Source organism: Tamandua tetradactyla, chromosome 16 (genome assembly GCF_023851605.1).
Source record: "Tamandua tetradactyla isolate mTamTet1 chromosome 16, mTamTet1.pri, whole genome shotgun sequence".
Classification (NCBI taxonomy): Eukaryota; Metazoa; Chordata; class Mammalia; order Pilosa; family Myrmecophagidae; genus Tamandua; species Tamandua tetradactyla.
Window position 1 is genome coordinate 13,078,084 of NC_135342.1, and position 21,175 is coordinate 13,099,258.

General features: G+C 42.2%; 1 protein-coding gene across 1 annotated transcript; it reads right to left on the reverse strand.

Annotated features, from left to right (window-relative positions):
• Window positions 1-994: 994 nt before the first annotated feature.
• ELSPBP1 (epididymal sperm binding protein 1) lies at window positions 995-20,595 on the reverse strand. The gene is made up of 6 exons (XM_077133577.1): window positions 20,511-20,595; window positions 15,807-15,944; window positions 11,480-11,626; window positions 8,370-8,528; window positions 2,655-2,819; window positions 995-1,323 (listed from the first exon to the last, which is right to left on the reverse strand). Exons 1-5 carry the CDS (start codon window positions 20,578-20,580, stop codon window positions 2,662-2,664), a joined length of 672 nt encoding a protein of 223 aa, XP_076989692.1. The 5' UTR covers window positions 20,581-20,595; the 3' UTR covers window positions 995-1,323; window positions 2,655-2,661.
• Between the last annotated feature and the right edge of the window lie 580 nt (window positions 20,596-21,175).

The window sequence follows — 21,175 nt, forward strand, 5'->3', positions numbered from 1 at the left end:
GGGCTTCCCTGGGAAGGGCATGGCTTTGGGTGAGGGAGCCCACCCAGCAGCTGAGGCCATCTCTGATGGGGCTGACAGATGAAGGCTGCCTGCCCCAGAGCTGGGCAACACGTCTTTTCTCAGAGAAGAATCTTAGTGGCACAAAGAGGGAATGAAGTGAGGAGGTGAGGTGCAGGACGTCGAGGGGGAAGAGAATTCCAAGATGAAAGACAATCACAAGCAAAGGCACAGACAGCAGCTGGATTGAGCTTAGGTGTTCAAGGAGCAGAGCAGGACTTGCGTGTAATGGGTGAGGGGGCCAGTGGGAGGGTGAGAGGAGGGAAAGGCTTTCAACAAGGGAAGCAGGATAGAGGATCTGGGAACCAGAGAATTACACTTATGACGGTGTTTCTGTAGGTTGTCAAGCAAGGATTTATTACCTGGTTGTCCCTGAGTCAAGGTGAAACAGGTCCTCCATTACATCTCTAGGTTTTTTACATATCTATACAACAGTATCATTTAAATTTGACCATCAGAATGGTACAGAATGGGACTGAACGCTTAAATCTATTCCTGATATCTAGGTGTGGTGAGTGATGGTGGTAGTGGTGCTCAGAGTGTTTTATTTAGATTAAAAAAAAAAGAACATGAGCTTGGAACTGGGCTCAGAGGAGAACAGATTCTGTCATTGATTATTGATGTCTGCCACAGGCATGGACATAGAATAGTTAAGTTGTCCTGGCATGAATTACCTACCCTCCACTTATTTACCAATTTATTTATTAATTATTTAATAAACATATACAAATGTTCCACCCAAATCTGTGATTTCCCAGAAAGAAATAGGCTAGAATTACCTCCAAGAGTCCCAGGGCATAGGAATGCAGTTTCCCTACCAGATATGCACCAATCCTGCCACCAACTTTTGCTTCCCCACAATTTGGATCCCTCACTCTATCTCTCAGTCCAGGAAGCAGAAAAGGCAGCCCCCAGAGTTAGTTTTGGATTCCTTTAATGTTGATTATACCACACTTTCCCTCCATTCTTTGCAAAGGACCAAGTCATGAAGCAAGATGGCGGAAGGGTTATTTCCAAAGATGATGATCTAAGCTTGGAATATGCAATGAAAAAGATGAAGCAGGTCAAGCCTCAATATAGCAGTCTTCCTTTGAAGATGTTTTTCCTCTCCTTGAAAATAGAATCAAAGGTCATGGGCCAGGTAATAGGGATGCATTAGCTATAAGTGTAGTGTGAATAAAAAAGTAACTTGTGGGCGGGCGATGGTGTCTCAGCAGGGAGAGTTCTTGCCTGCCATGCCGAAGACCGAGGTTCGATTCCTGGTGCCTGCCCATGCGAAAAAAAAAAAAGTAACTTGTACTCATTTTCAGACTCAGCTAAAAGTAAGATAAAGCATCTTATCAAAGAGCAGTTAGGCACCCTTTCCTGCAACCCGTCTCTTAGGAGGATGTCAGGCAGTGAATGGTGAGCCTCTCAATCTCCCCTTTACTGAAATAGGTAAGGTGAAAGAGGGACCTGAAAGAAGATGGCTCTGCTTTGATGGATGGAAGTCAGGGGCTGAGTACTTCCACTGTAAGTGTTTTAATATCCACCCTGCTTGACTGACACCCAGAGTCCCAACCCCACTCCTTTGCCTCTTTTCCATGTAGGGAAGATATTTTCAAGGCCAAGTTCAGGAAGAGTCATTAATTTGATGTCATCCATTAGGTAAAAATATTGACAGAACTAAAAGAGTTTTCTTTCCTGGAAGGAGAGGCAGTGGAGCTTTGTCCAGACTTGGATGAGAGGGCTTCTCTTTACTTTTAAACTCCAGAATATACAGAATGGTTATACTTGAGCCATGCAGCAGGTCTAGAGAGAATTTCTATAGGATGTAGACTACTGAAGTTTGCCCAAGTGGGGAGTAAGAGGGAAAACACTGGAAGAAAAGAAGGGCTGCAGTTAGTACTGAGGAGCTGGTGAATGATGTATGGGCTTAGGTAGGAGAGGGGCTTAAATGACAAAGAAATGGTAGGAGCCCAAACTTATTTCTTAATTGGCTACTCAATGATGGGGGGAATGGATCAGTTACACAGTGCCGTGGCTTCTGGTGTAGAGAGAGGTCTCGTTCATCTCCTTTCATATCACACTTTAGTTTGAGAAATTCCATTTGCTTTATCTTTCACATTAACAGCCTCCCAGACATGGGATTTAGAATGATACCTTTCCGTGTCTGGAAGGGCTCACCAATGCACCCCCCAGCCCCCACCACATTCTGCTCTCCTACTTGACAGAGAAGTCCCAGTTTCTTCCAGCCGTCTGAGTTGTCCCAATTCCCACCCCCCACCCCCAGCCAACACACACATACACACACACACACACACACACACACACACACACACACACACACATCTTATTTCTGGGAAATGGAGCCCATCTTTCTGGGAGACATGCTGGAAGGAATGTATCTCCCCTTCCATCAGCAGTGCACCCAGGTGTGGTACCTGATCTCACCTTCCATCAGCAGTGCACCCAGGTGTGGTACCTGATCTCACCTTCCATCAGCAGTACACCCAGGTGTGGTACCTGATCTCACCTTCCATCAGCCATGCACCCAGGTGTAGTACCTGATCTCACCTTCCATCAGCAATGAACCCAAGTGTCATCCCTGCTCTCACCTTCTCATTAGCAGTACACCCAGGTGTGGTCTCGGTCATAGTTGTAAGAGGTGGCACACCATGAAAGGTTATTCTTTGATCCTTTGGTAGTGCAGTTAAAATAATTCTTGTTTTTATAGCTGAAGGGAAAGTGGCAGGGATAGCCAGAAACCGGTGCAGAAATTCCTAGGGAAAAGGGGATAAGACAAAGATTACTCTCGGGTCCTTTATGGTTTAGTGACTTAGACCTCAGAGTTGACCCTAGATCCAAAATTGGGTCAATGTTGCATTTGGCTGTGCTGTTTGGGCACTGCTCAGGGGAAGAAATGGAGCTTGAAACTCATCGCTCTACTGTCAAGCCTTCTGAGCCCTGTGCTTTTTTGCAATTCTTCTGTGGGTGGGGAAGGGCAGGGTCAAGTTCACACAGGCACTGCATGCACTAGCCATGGACTGGAACAGGTAGCAAATCAACCTGTGTGGTATACTGGTCAAACACCTGGAATTTGGAGTCATAGAGAACTGAATTAGAGGCCTGACCTTAACATATACTTGCTGTGTGACTTTTAACAAGTTATTTAACCTCTCTGAGTCTCATTTTCTCATCTATAAAATGGAAAAATTAACAGCAACTACCTTGTAGTTTTGTTGTGATGATTTTTTTTTTAAATCAATGTCTGGCTCATAGAAATCACTCAACATGTGTTACATACTCATTTTTATTAGTAATAATTTCCCCCCAAATTAGTAATTTCCTCAAAATTATTAGTCAGTTGGTTCCCCTGACTCCCCTCTTCCTCTAAACCCACCCCCAAATCCATCTCATTGGCCTCAGTTGATTTTTTCTAAAACTTGAGGTACTCATGTCTCCCCTTTGCGTAAACCCCCCTGTGTGACTCCCCTTGCCCCTCAAGTAAAGGCCAAGTTCCTCAGTACATAGAAGGCACTCTGTGATCTGGCTGCAGCTGATCTTTCATGCTTTTTTCAAACTATTGAATTAATTCTGAGTATCCTTTACTATAGGAGGCTGCTTTTGGTTCCCCTATTTGATCTACACCCTGCTTAATCCCAGAGCTCCACACTGTGACACATTTTCCACCCTCTACTCAGCTGGAAGGGAAATTCGTAAATTATCTATCCCTTCCCCCAATTAATAATAGCCGACATCCATCAAATGCTTACAAACACCAGGCACTCTTCTAAGCATTTTCCTTATTAACTACTTTAACTCTCATGAGGAAGCTATTATTGTTTCTTTGTTTTAGACATGGGGAAATAGGGTCTCAGAGAGGTTAGGTAACTTTCTCAAGGCCGCACAGCCAGTCAATAGCAGAGGCAGGATTTGAACCTGTAATCTTAATGTCTACTCTGTACTGCCTTCCAGTTCCAAAAATTTACGTATTTATGCACAATCATGACCTTGGTCATTTATGTCCATTGTCCATCATAAGCACACCCACATCCTTAATCTATCATGTATCCAGCCAAGGTTAATAAACTTCCAACTCTTAAATCACAGTCTCAATACAGGTGTAATTTTAACCTTGTAGCCAACCTCATTTCAGAAGATTTGTTATAGCCTTATGTTCTGATCAGACAATCCATGTTCACTGTATAGAACAGAAAACGTGGGAAACTATAAAGAGGAAAATAAAAATTATCACAATTAAGCATTGTTGGAATATTTTGCTGTAACTTCTTCCTGCTGTAACTACCTCTCTGTGTACCTTACAGGCATGTCAATAATGTTTGTGTGTGTATGCACACCTATACATTCATTTTTACAAAAGGGATTTCATATTGTATCAGTGCCCTACTATCCACATTCTATTACCCTATATGGGGTGTATTTATAGTAGCTCTTCTTCAGTATGATAGGATATCGATAGGTAAAAGGACAGATGTGTATGTAGCGTGATACACATGCATATGTGTTTATTGCATGCATGTTGAGTGTTATGGTCTATTTTCATTTCTAACTCAAGATTTAATCTCAAGCATAGTCTAACCATCCTTTCTAGATCTTAGAGAATTTTAGAAAGCTCCCTTTTGCTGACATCTGCCTCTTAGTACGTACTCAATCAATATCATGTAAGAGACCTACTGACTTTCCCCTTACAATGGATACCTACTCAACCCTGACTTTACCTCTGTCTTCTCCAGGGTTCCATCTCGTGGTGTCACCAAATGCACCACTGTCCACCCAACTGTGCATATCATAAACCTGAAGGGCATCTTTACTTCTTCCCTCTCCATTCCCTTCCCCAGATCTCATTCTCACCAAGTTCTGTCGATTTGACCTATGAAATATATCTCACATCCACTACGCTCATCTCTCTGTCATTCTGATTCATCACCATTTCTTGACTGAATTACCGCAATAGCCCCAACAAATCTTCCTGCATCCATTTTGTTCTCCATCCATTTCAGCTTTCATAGTGCAAGGTGACCTTTTAAATGCAAATCTGGTTGTCATGGTGAGGTTCATGTGGCAACTGGACTGTAATGATGCCCAGATATTACTGTGAGGACATTTCATGGACTTAAATCATCATAAAGTTGATTGCATGTACAGTTGATTGCATGTATAACTGATTACATCTACAATCAACTGAAGAGATTGCCTTCAGCAAAGACATTTCATCCAATCAGTTGAAGGCTTTAAAGGAAATGATGATTTCAGCAGTCAGAAGAGAGAATTTTCATCTCTCCTTCAGCCAGCCAGTTTCTCCTGGGAAATTCATTGAAAAGCTTTATCAGAGTTCCCAGCTTGCAGCCTGCCCTGTGGAATTTGGCCTTATGCATCTCCGTAGTTACGTGAGACAATTTTATAAAATCTCACAATATTTACAGATATCACCTGTCATTTCTATTTCCCTAGAGAGCCCTGACTAATATATGGGTCATGTCAGATTAAAACACTCTCTGGCTTCCCAGTGTTCTTAGGAGAAAAATAAAATCCTTAACATGGCCTGAAATTGCCTGCCTGATCTTACATCCCTCTCTGAACTGTACCTCATAGCCTTCCCCTGCCTCCCTGGCCATCTTCTGCTTCCTTCTCACCTCTGAGCACTTACCTGTACAGCTCCCTCTGCCTGGACCCCTCCTGTTCTCGCTGGTCTTGCTTCGTAACACCATTTATAGTCTAGACCTCCCATCAAATGCAACTGTTAAATTAGATTAAATCTTAGTTTTTCAATCAGGAGTCCTCTAATCTGAGAGACTGAACATACAAATGGACAATGTCTAGACCACAAATTAAAACTGAACTCTGACCCATAGCCTGCAGCAATCAACACAGGAATCCAAACCACAATCCCTGTTACAGCCCAAAATGGACAAGATTTGATCAATAACTCACAGTTTCTCTAATTTTGCCCCCTACTTCCAACTTAGGATCAAGCACAGAATGTCAAATATGCTCCCCTAACCAATCACACAGGATAACCTGTTTCTAGTTAGCCTGTCTCCAATTTCCCCATGCCAACAGCCTCTGATCAAAGCACACCTTAAGTCTTCCCTTTTTTTCCACCATTAAGCTCTCCCACTCCTCTACCTGCCTTTAAGTCTCTACAAGTGACGGTAGCCAACTCCCTCGCTTGCAAAGCTCTGAATAAATAGTTTTTGCTTGTTCTCTTCTGGATAGTCTTTGTTTATTTCTACAAATCCTTCAGGCTAGGTTAAATTCCTCATTTTATGAGCTGTTGTATTGCCCCAATATGTCTTTCATTGCATTCGTCCTGTTGTAATATGCCAGCTTCTCTCCTCACTGGTCTCCCTGCCTCTGCCTCTTCGCAAACAGTGTTCACCATAAATGCATATATGGTGGTTTCTCCTCTGCTCAAAATCTTTGATTTCCCTTTGCCCATAGGGTAAAAATCTGGGTTATTCAGTCTGTGTGTTCGAAGTCCTTCTTGCCTTAGTTTGTGTAGCCCTCTCCAGCTAGATTTCTCATTACTTTTCCTATTTTCACACCCACGTGCCAGTCACACAGACCCACTGCAATGCCCCATAACCACAAGCTGCTTAGTGTATCATGTCAGCCCACACCCCCATCTCTTCCTCCAGTTAACCCCAATTAACCCTCCAGGCACCAGTCCACCTGGCAGGGATGTATTTGGGGGCACTGATCTGGTCATTTCTTTACATATTTTTCCTCCACTTTCCTTTCTAGCTCCACAAAGGCTGATTTCCTCCTTCAGGGCACATGGAAGCAGGAGCAAAGTTTCACAGAAAATTCTGACCCGCTCCTAAATGTCAGAGGAACGTTGTACAGCCGGATTTTCTTCTCTCAGAGGCTGTTCTAGCCTTGGTCTTGGGAAAGGAGTGGGGAGAGGAAACGTGAGAGGTCAGAGTGAAAGTACGAGAGGTTCTGGAAGTGGGAGGGAGAAGGAACGTTCTGTGGCCAGGATGGGGAGAGACGCTCAGAACCCAACTACCGTCCGGTGGGAACCCTTCCCACTCCCACAACCCAGCTGACTCATCCCCGTGGCAACATTCCACCCAACAGTTCCATCCACAACCCAGTGGCGTGCAGGGCCCCTGAGCTGGGGTCTTGGGTAACTTTTAAGGAAATGGAGGTGTGAATGGAGAATTTCGTCCCTGAACAAAATGGCACCAAATAGGGTCTGTTGAGCATTTCCCAAGAACAGGGCAGTGACGACATGTCACCAGCGTTGTTTTTCTTTCTCTATCTTCCTCCCCACCCCATGGAGGTTTGATATCCTTTGTTAATAAAGCTTGAAATAGGGCAATAAGATTGCTGTGTGACCCTTTAATGTCGCCCTGGAGCTTGGTATAACAAGCCCCAGCAGTCACCTGAAACTCTAGTTCAGGGATTGACAAACATTTTCTGTAAAGGACAAGGCAGTAAATGTTTTCAGCTGTGCAGGTAATAGTCTCTGTCACAGCTGCTCAACTCTGCCCTTCTGCTCTAGCACAGACAATCACAAATGAATGGATGTGGCTGTTTCCCAATAAGATTTTATAGATGGACACAGAAATTCCAATTTCATGTGATTTCCAGGTGTCACAAAATATTATCCCACTTCTGATTTTTTTTCAACTATTTAAAAATTTTAAAACCACTCAACATTGGCAGCTATACAAAAACAGGTATTGGTAAGCATTTGCAGACGTCTGCTCAAACTTTGACTTCCTTTTTGCTTTGACTGGGGTCAGAATCTGTCATGGTAGACGTAAATAGAAGATTGATATGTTGTGAATAATTTGTCTTCAATAGATACGCCAATAATTTCTAACTGATAGAGAAGGTAACCTCAAAGTTTTTATTACCCTCTGGACATTAATGGATTCTACATCTAATTTAGCACTCTTGTTTTAGTTCAGCATTCTTTCCTTTATTGAGTATATATATATATTTCTTGTAACCTCTTTGAACTAGCTTTACCATCTTTCTGATTCTTGCATTGATCATTTAAATAACACCTCAGCGTGTGCTCACTGTACATTTGTATTAAATTTATGGGTTTCATGGTAAAAATTTTTTCATATTGACACTGTTCCCTTGGATCTTAAAGGAGGCCTGTATTTTGCCTGTCACAATGTAATGAAGTTTATGCCATTTGTTCATACAATCCATGAGGGCAAGACCTGTCTGCCTTTTTTCCCCCATCTCCCAGTGCCTACCACAGTGCCTCGGACACAGTAGGGCCCATTGGCTGAGCAAATGAATAGAGGGACCCACCCATGCCCACCCCAAGCCAACTCCCAGATTACTGGTATCAGCACAGAAGCTCCACTTTCCGTCATTGTCCATGTTCTCTGTGGTGGGGCACCAGAGCTTGTTCTTCTCATCCTCAACACATTCGGAGATCACATTATTTTTGTGGATGGAGGGGAAAATGCAGGGCCTGTTAAACGAATTTCCCCCATACTCTGAAAATGATAAAGGAAAGGTTATAGGACAAGAAGAGGAAAAGGGCTATCTTTCCCTTTTATTGCACAAATTATGTGCAGGCTTTATCTCATTAAAGGCGATATATCACCGAACCCTCCAAACAACTCCTTGATAATGTTATTATTTCCATTTTATGGATAAGTGAGAACCAAAACCATCTACACCCACACAGTTATCTACACTATAACATGGCTTTGCCATCCCATCGCCTTCATCAGCGTGACTAGAAACATAATCTAGGAAAAGCTTGCTTGGAGAGAAAAAAAAAAGTCACAAACAAGTTCATTTCAGGAACTTCCTGAAAAAAACATTTACATTAATTTTAGACTGTTTGATTTTTCAATAGGTTGCATCAAAAGACTGGGGGCTCTTCAAGACTCTTTAGTTGCCTGCTGAGAATTCTTGTTTTGCTGTGACTACCAACTCTAAACTGTTCTATCCTGAGCCATACGCAATCCTAATCACATGCCCACATTAAAAGACTCTTACACCAGACCCCAAAACCTCATGAACATCCTGATTTTGCCCTCCTCCCCCACCCCCCTCCAAGATGCTCCTAAGTCTTTCTCAAGGTAGCAATCTCCCTTACTGTGGTAGACAATTAACTCAGCTTTGCTTAACCAGCAGACTGATTTGATGATGTTTGGGAAGAGCCAGAATCTGATGAACAGCATTGGAATTAAGAGGCAGTAATGACTACTGATTAAAAGAACAAACTCTGAATCTAGACTTCCTGAGATCGAATCACAGCTCTGCCACTTAGCAACTGAACAACCATGAGCCTCATTTTCCCCACCTGAAAAATGAGGAAAATTTAATGCTTTTTTTTTTTTTGCATGGGCAGTCTCCGGGAATCAAACCCGGGTCTCCGGAATCGCAGGCGAGAACTCTGCCACTGAGCCACCGATGCACCACCCCAAAATGGGATTTATAATCAGATTTATTTTATAAGGGTTGTTGTGAAAGAGAAATGAGGTATGGCATGTAAAGCACTTAGCACAATGCCTGGCACATGGTAAATACTTGTAAAAGTTCATTATCTTCTATCGTCATCTTTATTATCCATTGGGCTCAAGATCACATAGTTAGTAAATGCCAAAGCAGATCTCCAACTTGGGTATTACTTCAAAACCCTCTTTTTGATTCAGATCATAGAGAAGGAGGAGAACTCACATTTCTCAGGCATCTGGTATGTTAAAGATACCATGCAATGAGCTCTGATCTATACAAAAATCCTGTACTGTCAAGCTTATCTTCTTCATTTTGCAAATAACAAAACGGACCAAAGGATTTAAAGACTTAAATGCAATGGGGAAACCAGCCTAAAAGCAACCTTTAATTTAATATGGTCTCTACATAACGGTGCTTTTTCTCAGGCATCTGTTTGGTGATTTATGCCCTTATATTGGACCCTGGGAGCTCCGGTAGCGTGAAGGACAAACAGAAGTTTAAATTAAGGTTTGTGTTAAGTTACAACAAGATTTGAAATGGATTTAGAACTATACAGTCTTTATGAGCTCTGAGATCTTTCCCAATCCCCCTATTTGGTTTAAGGTTTAAAAATGTCTTGGATGGGTTAATGATGGAGTTTAGAGTGGAGAGTAAGGATGATGTAAGAGTTGGCCTTGGATGAAAAATTAGGTTAAAGCATTAGAACAAAGCCATGAGGCGGTTAAGGGTCAGGTTGGTTTACGGTTAAGGACTCAAATGATGGATGGCTAGGGTTAGGGTACAAATTAAAGTTTTATATGAGATGGGGATGTTTGGAGTGTTAGGGGAAGAACATAATTAGAATTTTATGCGGGAATAAGTGTGGTTGTGGGGTAGGTGCCCCACATACTTTTTACTTCTGTGCCCGTTGAAGCTATTATGTACCCCCGAAAAGCCATGTCCTGTAATCCTCATTCAGTATTGCTGGGTGGAATCTTTTTTATTATTTCCGTGGAGATGAGTCTCCACTCATTCAAGGAGGGATTGCTTACTGGAGCCCTTTAAGAAAAAGGGTTCATTTTGGAAAAAGCTAGAGAGCCACCAGAACTGAGAGAATTGACAGAAAGGACTGAACCCCGGGGAGGCTGTTGAAGAAGCCGTATGAAGTGAGGAGAGAAAGCTGGCAGACGTCGCCACATGCACTTCCAGCTGAGAGGGAAACCCAGAACATCATTGGCCCTTTCTTTGGTGTTAACGTATCTTTCCCTTGATGCCTTAATTTGGACATTTTCACCTTAGAACTGTAGACTTCCAACATAATAAATTCCCTTTTTAAAAGCCATTCCATTTCTGGTATATTGCATTCCAGCAGCTTGCAAACAAAAACAACCTCTATGGAGGCAACGATGCTTTGTGAGAGAGAATAGGCACTGGGGCCATGTGGACTTGAATCCACATTCTCACGCTGATGTGACCCAGGACAGAGACCGTGGCTTATTTTTCTGGAACCATTTATCGAATGGGGAAAACAGCATCTCATAGATCTGCTGAAGAAAGATTCAGTGGAATATTGTCTATAAAGATCCTGGATCAGATGGAATGAATGTGGTCATTATCATCCAGCCAGGAGTAGGTGCAGAATTAAGATGTTAAGCTGCATCGAAAGGCAGATGGGTTCCAGCAAAGGGGAGTCTGGTTATTGTCAGTTCTAGAAACAAAAATGCTGGAAAACCAGTATCAGGTCTATAGCCCACAGTTTTGGTTCTCAGGACACCAATTTTTTGTGTGCTGGCCTTGGGAACTTGGGGGAGATGGCCTCGGGCATTCTTGTGTCCTGTGGTTGACGCAGTGTATTCTGTGAGAAGATGCCCAGCTCCTAGAACCCGGTACCTCCCCTCGCTGCTCTGCCTTCCACCGTGCCCTCCATCCCCTCGTGAGCATCACTTCTGTCCCCCCTTCTCCACCGCCACCCCCGCTTAAGTGATGCCCAATACCTCACCAGTTATTTCGCAGTATTTCCACTGTTGCTTCTCATCAAAGCTAGAAGTGACTGAGCACCACAGCTTCCCCAGCCAGCTGCCTTCCGAGATACAGCGGTTATAGGTTCTCCCTCGGTAGATGAAGGGAAAGATGCACCGTGGATAATCTGTATGGAAGGGAGGCAGTGACGGGCTTGGCTTTCTCTAGCCGTGCACAAGACAATCATCTAATCAATCAATCAATCAATCAATCATCCATATACAGGGTTTGGAAGAAACTGGATGTGTTTATTTCATCAAACATTTAATGGAAGCTACTCTGTGTACTCTCATCCTCCCCAATGCTTCTCCAATGAATTTCCTAATCTCAACCCATGGCGCTCCTACCTGTTGAAAAACCAATTAAACATCCTTCACAAAGTGTCAGTGTGATTCCAGTCACATTAGATATCTCGAAAACAAACTCATAGATACAGAAAGTCGATCAAAGTCAGCCAGGACTAAGGGAAGAGGTGTTGGGGAAGTTATTGTTTAAGGGGTATAGTTTCTGTCTGGGGTGATGAACGCTTTTGGAAATGGATGGTGGTGATGGTTGCACAACATTGTAAATGTAAATTAATGCCTCTGAATTGTACACTTAAAAATAGTTAGAATGGCAAATTTTAACATTGTATATATTTATCACAATTAAATTTTTTAAAGATGAATCTGTAATAAACACAAACAGACCTGTAAGGAGTAAGCTGAGACAAAGAATCATGATAGTTTATGACCAACAGATCAAGTAAAGATTTTTATCTACAAACAAAGAAATTTGACATTATAGAAAAAAACGTCAGTGAGGTCAAATATAATAAAGTTATCATCTGGGTGTGTGGTGCCTTATTACAACTGATGTGAACAGAATGAATATCCCACTACAAATGTTGTTCCTGAGAGTATATTTATAGCGAATAGATGTCATTTTCCATGAGAGATAGAGGGAATTTCATAGGGGAAAGCGTCAGTGAGAGCTTCCCTGAGCAGGTAATATTTGAAAAGAGACCCACAAGATATAGAGAACTCAGCCATGCAAAAATCTGGGGGAAAACGAGTTCCAGGTAGAGGGAGCAAAAGTGTAAGGATCCGAAGGAAAGAAGGAGTTCAGGGTAATCAAAGAACAGCAAGGTAACCACTCTGACTGGATTTCAAGTGACAAGTGGTAGAAGGTGAGGACAGAGAGGGACAAGCTCATGTAGAGTCTTACAGACAAAGGTGATGGGTGTTCTAAGTGCATTGACAAGCCACTTGCCAGGGGCTGGGGGGGGGCTGTGAGCAGAGGTGTAGCACGACCTGACTTCACGTTCTAGAAAGGTCACTGTGATGGCTAAGGTTGTGCGTCAGCCTGGCCAGGCTCTGGTGTCCAGCTGCTTGGTCAAACTCTAGCCTAGATGTTGCTGTAAAGATATTTCATAGATAGGATCAGCTTTAAAATCAGTTGACTTGAAGTAAGGGAAGTGACCCTCCATCGTGTGGGTGGGTCTTATCTAATCAGGTGAAGGCCTTAGCAAAACACCTGAGCAGTCTGAGAGAGGAAGATACTCTGTCTGGGTTTCTAGCCTGCCAGCCTCCCCTGTGGATTTTGGACTCAAGGCTGCAATGTCAAGTCCTGATGGAATATCCAGACTGCTAGACTGCCCTACAGATTTTGGAGTTGCCAGTGCCCACAATCACTTGAGCCCATTCTTTAAAATAAATATGTGTGAGTGTAAGTGTGAATGAATGAATTAATAAATAATATATATGTGTGCATGCGTGTCTATAGCTATACATCTATCGATGCATGTACATCAACTTATTTCTCTGAAGAATCAGGACTTCCCCAATCATTCTGGCTAACGTGCACAGAATAGTTTGGAGTAGGTGCTGTGAGATGAACTGTGTCCTCATGAAAGTATGTCGAAGTCCTAACCCCGCTCCCTGGGAATGGGAACTTACTGTGAAATAGGGTCTTTGCAGATATTTAACTTTCCAGGTTAAAGTGGGGTCATACCAGTCTGACTGTTGTCTCTGCAAGAGGAGAAGAGATGCAGATGCAGGGGGAGAAAGCAACATGAAGATAGAGACAGAGACTGGAGAGGCGCATTTACAATCCAAGGATCTCCAAGGATTTCTGGCAAACTCAAGAGGCTGGAAGAGGCAAGGATAGATTCTCCCTTCCAGGTTTCGGAGGGAGCCTGTACCTACCTACACCTTGGTTTCAGACTTCCTGCCTTCAGGACTGTGAGAAAGTATATTTCTACCTGACTGTGGTACTGTTTTACTGCAGCCATAGAAAACTAACACGGGGGAAAGGGAGTTTGGGAAGATGAGTTAGCAACTTACTACAGTCAAGAGTTGAAGGCTTAGAGAAAGGTGGTAGAAGAACAGGTGGTGAGAAGAGGTTGCAGTCTGTTTTGAAGGCAGAGCTGATAGCTGGGTGATGGATTAGATGTTGGGTGGGAGAGAAAGGAGACCCGGATAGGGCTCCTATTTTCCTGGTTTGTGCAGCAGTGACATTTCATCCATATGGAGAAAATGTGTAATTTAGCAAAGAAGCCTGCTGTACTGTGCCGTATTTCTAGTTATATAAATATCTTCAGTTAATATCTCTGGACATTGTCCGGTCTCACTATTTCACTTGTGAAGTAAGGTTGAGGAAAAGCACTCTGCAAGGCGTTATTTGGAAATGCACACGGGATGCCACACACTCACAGTTGTGGTGTAAGACTTTTAAAGCTGTTAGAAGCTACCAGTGGCAGGTCCAAAGAACAGCACTCAGTTCATACGACAGAACTGAGGAAGGAGGCTCAAAAGGCAAGACTTTGTCTAAACTGGGCCATGGGTGATTTGGCTGAAAGAAGTTTGTTGACTGAAAGAAGGTTGTTCAATTCTTTAATTTGTTCAAAACAGTGATATAGTAGGAATTGACATCTCTAGGTCCTGATTTTGTCCTCATATACACTTTTTGCATAGCTTTACCATTGCGTTTTGGGTCCTCCTCACCAGAATTTTAAAAAATAAGGAAAAATTCATTATTAAGTAAATTTCAACCAGTGGATTGTGATTTGTACTGTCTGAACTTGAGTGATAGCTTCAATGCAGGTGGCATTGCTTCCAAATTTTTATGTTTCCTTCAATGCATGGAGGAATTTCTTTGTAGTCATTATTAGCTATTGCAGTCAAAGAAGTTCTACTTAGAAGGACAAGCCTCAGGCTATTTTAAATATGTTTTGAGTTAGCTATGGTCATGCATGCTTATTCCTTTGTTATAATTTTCTCCTTATATTCCTGTTTTATATTGCAGTTAGGAGAATTATGTTTTGCTTATTTCCAAATCGTGAGTGTAGGTAGGTATTACTATTTATAAATGCCATGTCAGAATAGTACAACGGATATTACATTATATTTATTAAAACAGGAAGGCATCGTGGATCTAAAAGAGTCAAGAACAGTGACACCAGAGAAAAATAAATCCTAATTATTCAAAATCTGGCTATCAGTGGGAACAATGTAGATGTACAACAAAAGGGGATTGATTAAAACACACAAAATGTCTTCTGTGTCTGTGCACAAAGAAATCATGTAACTGTCAAAAATGTCTTGGACTTTGAAAAAAGTAAGTAGAATCTCTCAAATTCCAGTGCTTTTCTTGGTTTCTGAAAATTACGAAAGAGAAAAAGAACACAGTGGTTTCCTCTGGTTGACCAGTCTTACAATATTACAATATCCTCATCTGGAAGGCGCAGCCTTTTTTTTTATTAATTAAAAAAATTAACAATAAACAAACAAAACAATAAGATATCATTCCATTCTACATATATAATCAGTAATTCTTATTATCATCACATAGTTGCATATTCATCATTTCTTAGAACATTTGCATCGATTTAGAAAAAGAAATAAAAAGACAACAGAGAAATAAATAAAACGATAATAGAGAAAAAAAAGTTATACATACCATACCCCTTACCCCTCGCTTTCATTTACCACTAGCATTTCAAACTAAATTTATTTTAACATTTGTTCCCCCTATTATTTATTTTTATTCCATATGTTCTACTCTTTTGTTGATATGGTAGATAAAAGGAGCATCAGACACAAGGTTTTCACATTCACAGAGTTACACTGAGGCACAGCTTTTTAACACCAACATTATTATCTGTTATTAACATTCATTGTTTGGTATCCCAGAGCATTTTCTGTGCACACAGACCCATTATCATTTGTGTGCAAAAACTGGGTCCTCTCATGCACACTCATGCATGCGCTTCTGTAATCTGCCATTTTAGGAATTCTCCAGGCAGGGACAAATGTGAAGACACTTACCCTCTGCTGTGCAGTGCTTCCATTTTCCATCATAAACTGCTTTGGTCGCGCACCACGGGGAGAAGCTATTGGTTTTGGTGCAAGAGAAGTAAGTAGACCCCTTGTAGGTGAAGGGAAAAACACATGATTCTTTACTCTCTGAAGAATAGAAGGACAAGACATGGAGGGTATCAGTTACAAGCACGAGCTAAAACATAGGTCTTGACTGGGTTCTTGAAGGGGCTGGAGGCTTTGCCTGTAAGTTTGGCATCCAACTTCCCAGTGACAAATAAACATGTCCAGCTTAATTTTGGTCCTAGAGTACTGCGGGAAGCGTTTCATAAACAATGAAGGCACCCAAGACATATTGTTCTCCCAGCATGCTGTTTCTCAGCATGGAAAATGTACACCACTGGGCATCACGCAAGATATTCTTGGTGGATCATTAGATCATGTTGGGTGACGTAAGGGCACACATTAAACAGCTTAACACAGACTGGAAAGAAATCGCTTTGTCAACTCACTTTCAATCCTTCTGGTCACACAAAAGAGAAAGCATCGATTTAATGCTAGTATTTCTCCACGTCTCCAATACTTAATAATCTCCCCCTTTTAACAAAAAGAGGGCAGGACTCAGGCTGAAAGCCTGACTAGGGCAATAATAGGATTTTGTTCTCATAGTATTTGTTTTTATCTGTATTTGTGTACAGCAAGTAGTCCTGCTTTTACAGATACAATACCGACCTAAAGTATTCTTATAATGAAGTTAAGTGAAGAAGAGGGAGCAAATTTAAAGAAAAATGCTGAGTAAATAATAGTTCTAGTGATATTAAGATGGCACACGTATTGAGATGTGACCCTTGAATGAAGGAAGTGTAGGAAACACAACCCTATACCTGTCTATTATTCTCTGTAAGGACAGAAATGTTATCTCTTCTGCAACGAATCCCCAGAATCTAGAATGACTCATAGTAGATGCTCAAGAGATGACTGAAATGATAAAATCAGTTGGGAAAATTCTGTATTAAACACATTTCTTTAATGAAGGCTCTTTAGAAGGGTTAATATGCAAATATGAATTGAATTACCAAGGGCGGTAGAGACTACATTGAGCAGGGAACTGTCCTTTTTATTTTTAACTACTCAATATATCTAGAGAATAAAAGGTTTCTGAAACGCATCTTAAGAAGTGCTGTTCTGACTCAAATTCCTCATTACACAGAGAAGAAATAAGGGCCCACATGAGATATGGAATACTTGGACGTTAATACAGGTTTCTGAGCAGAATCTAGGATGAGAGCTCAGACTTCCTATCTGCTAGTTCAGGATTGCAGCTTCCATCCTTGCCCTATTTTCCTCTTCCCCCCACTCCCTCCTTCAATGATATAAAGAGGAGAACAGCTATGAGTAGCACAGTCTGATAGTTTTTTTTATGGGTGCACATGTTACAAAAAAGAAGGCAGAAGCTGCCACCTGTTCACCAAACCCAGCTTTCTTTTCCTTCTGTGCACATGGCTAGAATCCATGCTCCAGCTTCCTTTGTGGTTAGATGGGGCATGTAACTAAATTATGACCCATAAAGTGTGGGTGGAAATGCTATTCACCACCTCCCCTGGCCCACAAAAATGCCCCAAGTGATCTTGCATGTTCTTTCCTCTCCCCCTCTCTTTACCATCTGAAGATAGAACAGTGGTTGTCAATGGGGGTGGGGTGGGGTGGAGATTTTGGCCCCCAGGGGCCACTGGACAATGTCCTTTGTCCTGTGTGTTGGTTTGAAAGGATGTATGTTCCCTAGAAAAGCCATGTTTTAATCTAAATCCCATTCTGTAAAGGCAGACGCTTCTTCTAATCCCTATTCAAAACTGTATGTTTGAAACTTTAACTAAATCATCTCCCTGGAGATGTGACTCAGTCAAGAGTGGGTATTAGACTTGACTAGATAAAGGTGTGTCTCCACCCATTCGGGTGGGTCTTGATTAGTTTACGGGAATCCTATAAAAGAGGAAACATTTTGGAGAATGCGAGAGATTTCTGAGAGAGCAGAGCATGACATAGCCACGAGAAGCAGAGTCCACCAGCCAGCAACATTTGGAGATGAAGAAGGAAAACACCTCCCAGGGAGCTTCATGAAACAGGAAGCCAGGAGAGAAAGCTAGCAGATGACGCTGTTTGCCACATGCCCTTGTAGCTGAGAGAGGAACCCTGACTGTGTTCGCCATGTGCCCTTCCAGCTGAGAGAGAAACCCTGAACTTCATCAGCCTTCCTGAACCAAGGTATCTTTCCCTGGATGCCTTAGATTGGACACGTCTATAGACTTGTTTTAATTGGGACATTTCCTCGGCCTTAGAACTGTAAACTAGCAACTTATTAAATTCCCCTTTCTAAAGACCGTTCTGTCTCTGGTGTACTGCATTCCGGCAGCCTGCAAACTAGAACAGTCTGGATCAGACTCTTACTCCATATCATCTGACACAGGCCATATGGGAATGGGAGGTGGGTTGGGTGGGAGTGAAAATAGCAAACCTCTGTCTTTGAGCCTCACCAATGGGTTGATCAATTAGGGATCCTTAAGTAGTCTCTCATCTTCAACCTTTGTGTCTCCTTTGCGTCTCTGAAAACTGTCTGGCTTTGTTTTTATGAAGCCAGTTAAGATATGTAAAGTGCTTAGAAGAGAACCTGAAGCAAGGCTGTTGCTCAATCAATGGTAGCATCATCTTCATCATCATCATCAATCAAATGATGGACACCACTGAGTATATGGATGCTGGTGGTGCTGGGGAAGGGCAGATGTTCCCTGAACATGGAATTAAGGTTGTCCTTGAGAGTTATTAGTAAAAATCAACATGTAATGGATACTATTAGCCATCTGCAAAGTAATCCAGCAGATGGCCTAATCTTCTTAACCAGGTTGCAATCCCCCATAAGCCAGACCTTGCTGACCCCTTTGGCGTCACTCTTTGATTAACATTTCCTTGACTTTCCTCCACATTTTCTCTTGCCTCTGAGATATCATTCATGCCCTTCCTTCTGCCAGGAATGCTTTTCCTCTCTTCCTAGCTTTACTCTCTGCTACTCATCCATGAAGACTTGGTTCAGTCTGGGTTAATATTCTTCTGTTATAACACTCTGAGAAAATCTCTATAAATGGGCTTACCAAAAATCATTTTAAACAGGTATCTGTTTGCCTATCTCTCACCCTCACTCACTGTGAGCTCTAGCCTGTATTTTATCGATTGCTATGTTCATGGTCCATAGCACAGTGCCAGGCACTTAGGAGTAACGCAATCAATATGTGTGTTGAATAAATCAATCTGTAAATATGTGTAGAGAGGATTTGGGGGTTTTGAGTTTCACTATAGGAACCTAGGTGTGGCCTCAAAGAGAAATAAGACTACAACTAGAAAAACTGACACTAATCAAGAATATTGTACCCTTTACAAATAAACTGTGGGCTCTTAACCTTTTTGGGGCTTGTCAGTTCCTTTGAGAATCAAGAACTTCTCTCTAGGAAAATGCATGTATGCCTTGTGGTAGAGACTGGGGTGTGTTCCCCAAACACACTGCTGGACTGCATTTCCCGGACTCATTTGCAGCGAAGCGTCTTGAGACCTCCAGACAATGAAAGCAAGAAAAAGTAATGTTTGTCACTTCCTGCCCTGTCCCTGAAGTCCCTCCTGCAAGAAAATCCAGACTCTCCTGATCCCTGTCTATCAGCTCAGAAGCCCTAGGGGATGGTGGAGCCTCCACAATGGAAGGAGCTCAGATCCCTGAATGACCCTGAGGAGGGCTGTCTGTGAACCAGGATCATCCATGTTAGACTTTGCAAAGACAAGAAATAAAAGTATATTGTGTTAAGCTGCTGAGATTCTGGGGCTTGTTTGTTACAATAGCTATTGCTACTATTAATAGCAATAATAATAGCTATTTTTTTAAAACAATAATAATTCAGGGTTCGTGTACTCTAATGCTTTCCCAGCAACCACAGTTTAGGAATCTCTGAAATATAGAATGTGATCATTAAAAAGAGGTTCCGTGGAATCCAGATTAAAGAAGGATAAAGTACCCAAATGTGAGAGTGTTTCTTGAGCCTTAATCCAAGAGCTTGTCAGGAAGACATGGATTCTAATTGTGGGAAGTTCCTCACCGTGGCTTCAGTGAACTATTTATCATCAAGGTCTGTCTCTTTTCTGCTTCCAGGCTTACCATACAGCCTTCTGACGGATAATTTTCATGGATAATTTAGATACCCAGATATATTCAGAGTGGAAATGGGGGTGTTCTGGACGGACCTGAGGGTTAACTCATTGGAATTATGTAACCCCATTTCTAACTAAAATATTCACATCCCCCCACCATGTACCATGGATTATGAATAGTGCTTGTGTCCTTTATTTTATTTAATCTTCAAAATAACTCCACGAGAAAATTGCTCCATTCCTTTCACAAGTTGGAAACTGGGGTCAGAGGGGTTACATTGCTTGATCAGATCACAGAGGTCCAAGGTCTAAACCCCCACGTCTGTCTGAGATTTCTACTGAGCGTCTCAACTTGAGCCGGGAATCTTTACTTTGGTCCATTCATTCTTTCTTTTTTTCACGTGGGCAGGCACCGGGAAGCGAACCCGGGTCCTCTGGCATGGCAGGCAATAACGCTGCCTGCTGAGCCACCGTGGCCCGCCTAGTCCATTCATTCTTTTGCTGTTTTTCAGCTTCCAGTGTACTCACCTCCACGTGTCTCACAGGAATAGAGGACGAAGGCTGTCCACCCCAACAGGCAACTGGGCCATCGATTCATCTCAGTGGACTGCTTCTCTCTGGCGTAAAGAACACAATGATTGTGCTTCCCCTGGTTTCTTTCCTCTTCCCGCGACCTCCCATATTTGAGGTCATTTGTGCCCATTTCTCTTTCTATCCCCACAGGGTGATTAAAAAGAACTTATTTTTTGCAGAAAAAATATACTTGTCATGATAACAGAGATGGAATGATGGAAGAGAGAGTCCCCACATTTCTTAAGCACATACTATATTCCAGGCACTGTGCTCGATGGTCAACACACTTTATGCCGCTCAAGACTCACAAGTCAAGTGACTGGTCTTTTTAATCCCTATTTTGCAAATGAGGAACTGAAGTTTGGGGGAGTAAATAACTTATGCAAAGATTACAGCTGGTAAGTGACAGATTGTAGATTCAAACACAGACCTGTCTATACCAGCGTCAGCGTCCTTAAGCTCAAGAAACCGCTTCCCCTCTTTGGGCCTTTATTTCCTCCTCTGCAAGTGTATTAATTCCTGCCTCTCAGAGAGGCAATGAAGGACCGATTAGATGCTACATGTGAAAGTGTGTCTCAACTGTAAATCATTCTTTGCATTTATTAATAATTAAGGTAAAG